Raw genomic sequence first — 12,139 nt, 5'->3', positions numbered from 1 at the left:
CAATATCGAAAAACCAAACAACTCAATCAAAAAATGGGCAGAAAAAAAAAAAATGGGCAGAAGACCTAAATAGACATTTTACCAAAGAAGGCACACAGCTGACCAACAGGCATATAAAAAGATGTTCAACATCACTAATTATTAGAGAAATGAAGATCAAAACAACAGTGAGGTATCTTCTCGAAGCAGAATGGCTGTCATCAAAGAAGTCTGCAAATAATAAATGCTGAAGAGGATGTGGAGAAAAGCGAACCCTCCTACACTGTTGGTGGGAATGTAAATTGGTGTAGCTACTATGGAAAGCAATATGGATGTTCCTTAAAAAACTGAAAATAGAGCTACCATATGATTCAGCAGTCCTACTTCTGGGTATATGTCCAGCAAAGAGGAAAACTCTTAATTTGAAAGATGCATCTACCCCAATGTTCATAGCATCACTATTTACAGTAGGCAAGACATAGAAGCAAACTAAGTACCCATCAACAGATGATTGGCTTAAGAAGATATGGTATATATATACAATGGAATATTACTCAGCCATAAAAAGAATGAAATATTGCCATTTGCAGCAACATGGATGAACCTAGAGAATATTATACTTAGTGAAGTAAGTCAAAGACAAATATTGTATGATATCACTTAGATGTGGAATCTAAAAAATAATACAAATAAATCTGTATATGAAACAGACTCACAGACATAGAAAACAAATTTATGGTTACCAAAAGGAAGAGGGAAGCAGGAGAGGACAAATTAGGAGTATGGGATTAACAGATGCAAACTATTGTGCATGAAATAGATAAGCAACAAGGATTTACTGTATAGCACAGGGAATTATATTCCATATATTGTAATAATCTATAAATGGAAAGTAATCTGAAAAAAAATGTATATAACTGAATCATTTGCTGTACACCTGAAACTAACACAGTATTTTATTTTTTTATATACTTTGAATTTTTGCATGTTATTTTATTTTTTTATACAGCAGGTTCTTATTAGTCATCCATTTTATACACATCAGTGTATACATGTAAATCCCAATCTCCCAATTCATCCCACCACCACCTCTACCCCACACCCCCCACTTTAGCCCCTTGGTGTCCATACATTTGTCTTCTACATCTGTGTCTCTATTTCTGCCCTGCAAACAGGTTCATCTGTACCATTTTTCTAGGTTCCACATAAATACATTAATATATGATATTTGTTTTTCTCTTTCTGACTTACTTCACTCTGTATGACAGCCTCTAGATCCATCCACGTCTCTACAAATGACCCAATTTTATTCCTTTTTATGGCTGAGTAATGTTCCATTGTATATATGTACCATATCTTCTTTATCCACTCATCTGTCTATGGGCATTTAGGTTGCTTCCATGACCTGGCTATTGTAAATAGTGCTACAATGAACATTGGGGGGCATGTGTCTTTTTGAATTATGGTTTTCTCTGGGTATTTGCCCAGTAGTGGGATTGCAGGGTCATGGTAATTCTATTTTTAGTTTTTTAAGGAACTGCCATACTGTTCTGCATAGTGGCTGTATCAATTTACATTCCCACCCACAGTGCAAGAGGGTTCCCTTTTCTCGACACCCTGTCCGGCATTTGTTGTTTGTAGATTTTCTGATGATCCCCATTCTAACTGGTGTGAGGTGATACCTCATTGTAGTTTTCATTTGAATTTCTCTGATAATTAGTGATGTTGAGCAGCTTTCCATGTGCTTCTTGGCCATCTGTATGTCTTCTTTGGAGAAATGTCTGTTTAGGTCTTCTGCCCAGTTTTTGATTGGGTTGTTTCTTTTTTTAATATTGAGCTGCATAAGCTGTTCATATATCTTGGAGATTAATCCTTTGTCCATTGATTCGTTTGCAAATATTTTCTCCCATTCTGAGGGTGGTCTTTTCATCTTGTTTATGGTTTCCTTTGCTTGCAAAAGCTTTTAAGTTTCATTAGGTCCCATTTGTTTATTTTTGTTTTTCTTTCCATTACTCTAGGAGGTAGATCAAAAAAGATCTTGCTGTGATTTATGTCAAAGAATGGTCTTCCTATGTTTTCCTCCAAGAGTTTTATAGTGTCTGGTCTTACATTTAGGTCTTTAATCCACTTTGAGTTTATTTTTGTCTATGGTGTTAGGGAGTGTTCTAATTTTATTCTTTTACATGTGGCTCTTCAGTTTTCCCAGCACCACTTATTGAAGAGACTGTCTTTTCTCCATTGTATATCCTTGCCTCCTTTGTCATAGATTAGTTGACCATAGGTGCATGGGTTTATCTCTGGGCTTTCTATCCTGTTCCATTGATCTATATTTCTGTTTTTGTGCCAGTACCATATTGTCTTGATTACTGTAGCTTTGTAGTATAGTCTGATGTCAGGGAGTCTTATTCCTCCAGCTCCGTTTTTTTCCCTCAAGACTGCTTTGGCTATTCAGGGTCTTTTGTGTCTCCATACCAATTTTAAGATTTTTTGTTCTAGTTCTGTAAAAAATGCCACTGGTAATTTTATAGGGATTGCATTGAATCTGTAGATTGCTTTGGGTAGTATAGACATTTTCACACGATTGATTTTTCCAATCCAAGAACATGGTATATCTCTCCATCTGTTTGTGTCATGTTTGATTTCTTTCATCAGTGTTTTATAGTTTTCTGCATACAGGTCTTTTGCCTCCTTAGGTAGGTTTATTCCTAGGTATTTTAGTCTTTTTGTTGCAGTGGTGAATGGGATTGTTTCCTTAATTTCTCTTTATGATCTTTCGTTGTTAGTGTATAGGAATGCAAGAGATTTCTGTGCATTAATTTTGTATCCTGCAACTTTACCAGATTCATTGATTAGCTCTAGTAGTTTTCTGGTGGCATTTTTAGGATTCTCTATGTATAGTATCATGTCACCTGCAAACAGTGACAGTTTTACTTCTTCTTTTCCGATTTGTATTCCTTTTATTTCTTTTTCTTCTCTGATTGCCGTGGCTAGGAATTCCAAAACTCTGTTGAATAATGGTGGTGAGAGTGGATATCCCTGTCTTGTTCCTGATCTTAGAGGAAATGCTTTCAGTTTTTCACCATTGAGAATGATGTTTCCTGTCAGTTTGTCGTATATGGCCTTTATTATGTTGAGGTAGCTTCCCTCTATGCCCACTTTCTGGAGAGTTTTTATCATGAATAGGTGTTGAATTTTGTCAGAAGCTTTTTCTGCATCTATTGAGATGATCATATGGTTTTTATTCTTCAGTTTGTTACTATGGTGTATCACCTTGATTGATTTGCATATATTGAAGAATCCTTGCATCCCTGGGATAAATCCCACTTGATCATGGTGTAATCCTTTTAATGTGTTGTTGGATTCTGTTTGCTAGTATTTTGTTGAGGATTTTTGCATCTCTATTCATCAGTGATATTGACCTGTAATTTTCTTTTTTTATGGTATCTTTGTCTGGTTTTGGTATCGGGGTGATGGTGGCCTCATAGAATGAGTTTGGGAGTATTCTTTCCTCTGCACTTTTTTGAAAGAGTTTGAGAAGGATGGGTGTTAGCTCTTCTCTAAATGTTTGGAAGCATTCACCTGCGAAGCCATCTGTCCTGGACTTTTGTTTGTTGGAAGATTTTTAATCACAGTTTCGATTTCATTACTTGTGATTGGTCTGTTCATATTTTCTGTTTCTTCCTGGTTCAGTCATGGAAGGTTATACTTTTCTAACATTTCTTCCAGGTTGTCCATTTTATTGGCATAGAGTTGCTTGTAGTAGTCTCTTAGGATGCTTTGTATTTCTGCGGCTAACACAGTATTTTAAATCAAGTATAATTTTTTAAAACTGTCTTTTTATGAGATAGTGTGTTCCATAGTAGGTATTTTATTTTTCCTATGAATATATGAGAGAAGTGTATTATAGTATTTATTGGATGTTTTAATTATCTTAATACTCATTTGTTCTTTTCAGTGGTTACAGCTTGTGACATGGCAGGTGCAGCCATGTATGAACTGGTGCGAGTGGGCCACAGTGAGTTGGTTGGAGAGATTATCCGATTGGAGGGTGACATGGCCACTATCCAGGTGTATGAAGAAACCTGTATCCTTTTTGGTTCAATTTCTAGCCATTTTCTATAAATCAGATTTGAAAGATTTATGGCAAAGGTATAAGCAGCACCAATGGTATCAGAAACGTGGAATATTGGTGTTTTGAAGAAACCCGATATATAGGAGTTTATTGAAGAAAGGTACTAAGAATTAGTGCTCTTATTTTAAGAAATTAGTATTATCTCCTGACCTTTCATTGCTCTTAATATTTCATTGCTCTTATTCTCAAGATCAGTATTACTTCTTTGGCTACTTAATTAAGTTTTATTTGGTACAGCTTTTTTGCCATATTACAATATATGCTTATGGTACCTGTTCTCTCTGTCAGTATTGGAGTGCTAATTCTAAACAAAATCTGAAAATTTTTAATAAAATTAAATTTTTTAATTTGAAATTTTTAATAAAATTAAGAGTCTTCATAGCTATGAAATCATCACTAATCAAAAGGATTTTTTTCTATTGTTAGGTTTATCTTTTATTTAGTCTTCTACATGGCTTGAAGATTTAAAATAAACAAATGACCATGTGTATAGTGAGAACCCGCTCTGCCTTTGTTATCCTGTATTTGGCCAGTTTTCAAAACAGACATGCATTCATGCAGCCCATTTTGTTAGTTCCATTTATTTTGTATCCTTCTAGTTTGTTATATGAACCAATATAAATATATACTTTTATTTTTATTTCCTTTTTTCCCCAAAAGATAGCATAGCATATTATATGCACTGTTCTGCACCTTGTTTTTTTCACTTAAAAATATATGTATGGTGGAAGATGGATAAATATGTGATAAATATAGTACAATGTTTATGGTAGATCACTGTAAAATTCTTTCAGCTTTGCTGTAGGTTTGAAATATTTCATAATCAAATATTGGAAATATATTTTGGAGATCTTTCTTGAAAAATTCGTAGAAGTGCCTAGTCTTTTTTACGTCTACATAGAATTCCAGCTTATGAATATACCAACATTTATTAATAAATCTCTTAATGATTGTTAAGTCTGAAGATTTTTTTGGTTGTTTCTTAGTCTTAAGCGTTTAAGTTTTTGTCCAGGTCCTAATATCCTTTTTAGGGAACTGATACTCCTCACCAGTATAGTTGAAACAAAGTATAATGGAGAGGCTTTTGCTTCTATTTTTAAGCCTGTGGCTCCCAAACTGTGCCCCAGGGCACTCTGGGCAGCTGCAGCAAACTCATGTGGGTGCCCCAGGATATTTTAAGGTTTTACGGTAAACACGGGGATATTAGACATTTTGTCAGACACCATGAGAACTAGTAGCTTGAGATAATAAACACTTTTATTATTTGACTGTACTATATTCTTGTTGATGATATCATATCTTTGTGAAGCTGAGTTTTGGCAGTTGCTAAGCTAAAAACCAAGTGTCATACAAAAATGATGTGGGATGAGTATTCAATCTGACTCCAAGGTTTGGAAATTGTAGAATACCCAACAGGCACATAAATCCCATTTGTAAGAATTGGGATTATTTTATAATGAAATTAAAATGTTCTTTTTTCTTTCAATTTATGTGTATTTTTCAAAGTACCATTAGTTGTTAGGACATACACATGTATTAAGATGTTTGGACATAATTATTTAATAGATGGAATTATATATATATATATATATATATATATATCTTTTGTTGTAGGTCACTATGAAAAAGTTACCGAAACACTAAGGATGCTGTGGACTAAAAGTTTGAGAATCGCAGGTTTAGCGCCTTATGTATCATTTCCTGTTAAACTGTGGTATTTCCTTTTTATAGTATCTCTAATCTTTCATAGTGAGTTTTTCTCAACTGCCATTTCCAGCTGGTGTGTCTGTTGGAGATCCTGTACTCCGCACTGGTAAACCCCTCTCAGTAGAGCTTGGTCCTGGCATTATGGGAGCCATCTTTGATGGTATTCAAAGACCTTTGTCGGATATCAGCAGTCAGACTCAAAGTATTTACATTCCCAGAGGAGTAAATGTGTCTGCTCTTAGCAGAGATGTCAAATGGGATTTCACACCTTGCAAAAACCTACGGGTATGTCTTTGTAACCTAAATTTCTAAAATTGGTGAAAGAATGTGAAAAGAGTGTTTACTGAACTATTTTGTACTCTTAGTCAAAATAAAAATAGACCACAGAAGCATAGTTTACATCTTTTTTTTAGCTCCACTAGAAGGATTATAGAACAAATGTGTTCTATTGATAAGTGAAGCAAATGATTTAAATAATAGCAAGGGTGAGTCTGCTTGACGTTTATTAAACATTAAATGGTTTGACATTTATTTGAACATTAAGTGCATTTGTTCTCTAGGTTGGTAGTCACATCACTGGTGGAGATATTTATGGAATTGTCAACGAGAACTCACTCATCAAACACAAAATCATGTTGCCCCCACGAAACAGAGGAACTGTCACTTACATTGCTCCACCTGGAAACTACGATACCTCTGTAAGTATCATATAAACTTTATCTCACAAGAGTGGCCCCCCTTATATGTGACAGTTGCCCCGTTTTAGTACTCTGAATAGTTACAGAATTCATATTTAATGTGTATGTTTTAAGTTACTCCCATAATTATTTTTTTATTTAAGATTTTTTTCTTTAAAACTTGAGCTTGGGAATACAAAAAGCAAAATATATTATTTCTTTTTGAAGAGAAATAGCTAGTATAGTATTTTCCTACCTTCTTAACTTATGCTACATTATTTAAACCTCTGATTCTTTAGGCATAGAATAGACTGATCTTTTTGTCAGTCTCTATTCACATAATGAATTGTAGAATGGATTATATAAGTTCTTACTCTGGGTGAGCCACTTAAAACTTAGTCCTTTAATGTTATTGATAGTCACATCACACCAAATACAGTAGATGCATGATAATCTTTGTGGGTATGAAGGTAGCTTTATTGAGAAGATCATTATAGCATATAATTTTTTCCCAATAAAATATGATAAAAGATAATAATTTTCTAATCATTTCACAAGAATCAGTCTGTGCTCTACAACATATACAGAGCAAAAGAATTAAATCGGGATTCTGGGCAGTCAGCTAACCTTACTCACTAGCTTAGAGACTCACCTATACTTGAAAGAAAACCCTGAAGTAGACAGTTCAGATTCATGCATCAACAAGATTACAGATTTCTATAGGTCTATGGACTTTGAGATTGTTTGTGAACAGTTAAAACCATCTCAGTGTTCACAAATGTTAGAGTATTACTCATTATCTTTTTGCTTTTGTAAATAATTTAAAATATTTAACTTTATTAAATATGTTACGGTTCTTAATAGATTAGTATTTTTCATTAAAGCAGTGTCAGAGCATTATAATAAAGTAAGCAAAATAAAGAATGGAAAATAAATTATGAAAGCTTTCATTTCTTCCCTCCCTCAGTCCCAGGAATATCTTCTGTACCCTTCAAGAATTTTTCCTATGCATATTCATGTAATTTATTTAACTATCCCTCTATTACTTGAGATACTCCTTTCTCCAAAACTTCTAAGCTTTTTTAAAAAATCATTAAAATAGTAACAATGCACCTGGTTTAAAAAAAATTAGAACAGTATGTAAAGATTTACAATAAAAAAGTATAAATCTCCCTCCCCACTTTCACATACCACCTCCCTAACCCCCCAAGAGAAATCTGGCGTTACTTTGATTTTAGAGGAAGAAATGTTTATAGTGTACTTAAAGTCCTGCTGTATTTTTGTAGGATGTTGTGTTGGAGCTTGAATTTGAAGGTATAAAGGAGAAGTTCAGCATGGTCCAAGTATGGCCTGTACGTCAGGTTCGGCCTGTCACTGAGAAGTTGCCAGCTAATCATCCTCTGTTGACTGGCCAGAGAGTCCTTGATGCCCTTTTTCCGTAAGTTTGATTTGTGTCCTGTGGTTTTCCCTCAGAGTTATTATATGTGCTTATTGTTTCACTTCTTTATAGATAAAGATTTTATGTGCTAATCCTATAATACATTTTATCTAGAGAAATATATTTTACCAGTGCTTATTTAGAGAATCAAACTGTTGAAGAAAATTTATTTTTTCACAGTTGCAAAAGGAAAGCATTATTTCTAAAACTTTCTGAAAAAATGAAATTTCCAGAAGGAAATCTGTGCCAAAATAATATAACTATTTTTCTTAAGTTATCCTAGAATTAGTAGATTGGTGTCACTATAAATTGATGATTTCTAACATCAACTGGGTTCTCTATGCTACCCAGCAATCTTTCTTACTTTGTAGTCTGCTCTTTGCCATTTTCTTCATCACCTGCTTAAAAACCTCCTTTCTCTTTAAATCTTAGGCATTTTTAACAGATAACTTCATCATTTAATTCACAGAAAGGACTGAAGCAGTGATGTAGTAATTCTTTCAACTTCTGATCACCAACCCATGTATGTCTCACTTACTCTTCAGCCTCTTACCTTTAAACCTACTCTATGAGTTGTTCTCACTATTCCTCTCTCATAAGATCTTCAGTACTTTGACTCTTCTTATTTAGTCAGTACCTCCTGTTTCCATATCCTTCACTATCCAGTTTAAGTTTAATAGTCTATCACTTTTACTAACATCTGTCAGTATATTAAATTTTCTTGGTTCCTTTGTCTTCTGCCACGCCCACCTGGCGAAATATCAACTGTGAATCAGTCCTGCTATCTCCTTCTCCCAAATCTACACACAAGCTGCTGAGAAAAATAAATAAGGCCAAGTTGGTATCTCACCACTGTGGCACAGTCGTTCAGCGTTTCCTTAATTATCATTCTCCTGCTCTCCTCAGTGACTATTTCAAACCTCTCCACTTACCTCAGAGCTTCAACTCCAGTCTTCTTTCTCCTTCATTCTCAACAAATGATCATTCTAGATCCTTCACAGAGAAATGACAGGCCATCAGATTTGGAACTCCATCAGTTAACATACATTCCCATCCATCCCTTACTTCTCTCCTTTTTCTGGAGTTTATCCCACCTCATGTTTCCTCAAAGACCTCCCATTAAGTGATATTCTCTTTATCTCCCATCTAATGAGAAGAAATCTACCTTTGACCCTTTTCCTCTTTCTACCTTCCACTACGTTTCTCCCTATCTTCACAGCCAAACCTCTTAAAAAAAGTAAATTAGTTGTCTCCACTTTTCCCACTCTAATTCACTGTACTGATCTGCCCATGGTGCCACCCCTCAACCGAAACTACTCTCACTAACATCATCAGTCACTCCCAATTCAATAAGTACGTTTTAGTGTTTTCCTAATTCCTACAACTTTGGATATTGGATATTGCTTTCTACTCCTTCCTCTTTGAAACACCCTCTTTCTTTGCTTTTCCAGTTAGCTTCTGTCTACAAGAAGCTATTGCTTATTCTCCGTTGCAGGTTCCTTCTCCCTTAATTTTGATATTTCTTAGAGGTTTTCCCTTTTCTTTCCTCATTATACGTCTTACCCTCTGTGGATGACTTCATTCTCTCTCGAGACTTAAATGTTCATCTATATATGATGATTTCTAAACCTGTATCTCCATCCCAGATCTCTTCTGAGTTCCAGACTCATACATCCACTTCTGATTATACCTCTCCTTTTGAATATCTTATAGGTGCCTCAAAGTCAGTATGTTTAAAACTAAAATCATCATCTTAATCACCACTCCTTTCCTTGAAACTTTGCTGCCTCTCTCAACCAATGTCATTATCATACATCCAGTGAATGCCTAATCTAAAATCTATGACTTCTCTCAAGTATCATTTTTACCCTCCCACATCTAATTAGTGAACTAATGCTGTTATTCTATTCCCTAAATATTTTTTATCTGCATCTGTCATCTCTACTCCATGACTATAATTAAGGATCTTACCCTAATTCCTGTAATAAACTCATTTAATCAGACTTCCCATCTTCAGTTTTGCCTTCTTTCCAAGTGGTTGTCCATATTACATAGTGATCCAACTAAAACGCATATGTGATCCTGCACAATATTGCTTGAAACCCTTCAGAGCTCTTTATTGCTCTCAAGACAAACACACACTCCTTAACTCCTTACAAAGCCACCCATGATCTGGCTGTTGCTTACCTTCCAGTATTGTCTCAGCCACTTGCCTGCCCAACTGCTTCCTTATACACCATCTTCCAGACTTAACGAAGGACTTTTAATTCTTCAAGCAATGCTCCCTCTTGCCCCTGGACCTTTGGGCATTCTGTTCCCTCTATGTGGAATGTTATTTCCCTGTATCTGGCTAATTTCTATTTTCTTTCAGGTCTTAGCTTCTTTCGGAAAGAATTTCCTAATCCCACTCCCATCCAGTGTCAGACTTTGTACTCCTTCCTGTGTACTCCCACAAACCTTGGATGGTCTCTATGATAGCACTTTTCACATTGGATTGTTGAACTTCTAAAGTGGGGCACACCCAGCCTTGCCTCCCCACCCTGGCTTAAAGGTGATTTGAAAGACGTATACAAAGCCATAGGCTGAATGGACATGCCTTCTTAGTGTATCAGAGTCACTGAAAGGTTTGAAGGAGAAAACATTTTAATGCGTATTAGTTTCATATGAGAAAAGTCTGTTATTATTATTAACGATGCAGTGTTTGTGTGAATTTTATGATAAAACACACTATTACCAAGGAATTTCCCTTAGCATTATGTCTCATTTCTCCTGCCCAGACACTCCTGCCTGACACACACATTCACCCGCACACACAAACACACCTGTGACATTCACTTCCCTCTGCTCTTAACTTCCTTCTGCCCTTAACGGTATTTCACTCTCCACTGACACTTTTTAGGGAAAGTTTGAAAGTGGTTGCTAAATGGTGCTGTAATCACAAGCTGACTCTCTAGTTGACTCCACTGGAATGTGAGCTCTTTGAATACAGAAACATGGCTATTTTCTCCGCTGTTGTCTCTCCAGCATCTCCAAGCATAGTTTGTAGTACCTTGGAAGTACCTCATAAATCGTTATTGAATGGGTAAAAGGGGGTTGACTTAACACCTTAACAAAAGTCTTCATTTATTTACCTCTGTAACAAGATAGGAATTTCTTAGATCTTATTTTTTACCTCAGAAGACAACTTTCAAAGTGTTTATATTTTTCTTTCAGCTTTAATTCTTACATTGTCCTTTCATAAACTAATTGATTTAAGCATTCAGAATATCATTAGTACTATTTTATTTATTTTCATATTCCTCTTCCTCAGTTACCTTATGGAATATACTTTCACTTTTTGCTATTAAAGATGATAGAAATGATTAATTTATAATAAACAACATATACTACTATAGGTGGAAACTAGGGGAGCAATTGTTATATATCTATCTGTATATCTATCTTTGTAAGTACATATATAGATACAGATGACAGTATTATAAAGTGCTTTCGTTCTTTAACTTGTATTTCTGTGTCACTTACCTACTTTATTTATTGGTATGTATTAGCGAGTAAAGTAATCCATGCTTGTTTTATTTGTATAGATGTGTACAGGGAGGAACTACTGCAATCCCTGGGGCTTTTGGCTGTGGAAAGACGGTGATATCGCAGTCTCTATCCAAGTATTCCAACAGTGATGTGATCATCTACGTAGGATGTGGTGAGAGAGGAAATGAGATGTCTGAAGTCCTCCGGGACTTCCCAGAGGTCTGTATTTATAACGCTTCCAATACTAATCTAGAGAAAATACCACTAATCAACTTTAATTGGCAATTAATAAAGCTTTGTGTTGAATCTGGAGCAATGCTCTCATTTGTCAAGGATCTTTTAAGGAATTTTTCTAATTATATCTGTGATTCAGTTTGTATACTCAAGGAGACGAATTTGAATTTTTCAGTGAAACACTTGAAAGTTTCTTTTTGTGGTCTGGTGGTTTTCAGTTATTGGGAGAAAGATACAATAGGCAAAATATTTATAGGTGTGAACTTTACATAGCCTTTATATGATCTACTAGGTTACTGTAGTAATATTCCTTTTTCCATAAAATAATGGGCTTCATTTATGAAATGGAAATACTGGCTGTTTTCTTTACCACACAGTGGGATAGAGGGAAGAGGTTGGAGTGATGGGAATATGGCTTTGGGAATACAGATTATAAGAGAGATT

General features: G+C 35.1%; 1 protein-coding gene across 3 annotated transcripts in view; it reads left to right on the top strand.

The window, feature by feature from the left end:
- The window catches only part of ATP6V1A (ATPase H+ transporting V1 subunit A), a 55,593-nt gene that overhangs the window by 28,544 nt on the left and 14,910 nt on the right, over positions 1 to 12,139 (top strand). For all 3 annotated transcript variants that reach the window (XM_004272049.4, XM_049710318.1, XM_033432142.2), the window contains exons 3-7: positions 3,935 to 4,063; positions 5,889 to 6,103; positions 6,379 to 6,516; positions 7,782 to 7,933; positions 11,518 to 11,680. In XM_004272049.4, coding sequence (XP_004272097.1) covers positions 3,935 to 4,063; positions 5,889 to 6,103; positions 6,379 to 6,516; positions 7,782 to 7,933; positions 11,518 to 11,680 — 797 coding nt within the window. The remainder of the gene's footprint in view (positions 1 to 3,934; positions 4,064 to 5,888; positions 6,104 to 6,378; positions 6,517 to 7,781; positions 7,934 to 11,517; positions 11,681 to 12,139) is intronic.

This window comes from Orcinus orca, chromosome 5 (assembly GCF_937001465.1).
Source record: "Orcinus orca chromosome 5, mOrcOrc1.1, whole genome shotgun sequence".
NCBI lineage: Eukaryota > Metazoa > Chordata > Mammalia > Artiodactyla > Delphinidae > Orcinus > Orcinus orca.
The sequence above is the reverse complement of the archived record's forward strand: the minus strand, read 5'-3'. Positions and strand labels throughout refer to the sequence as shown.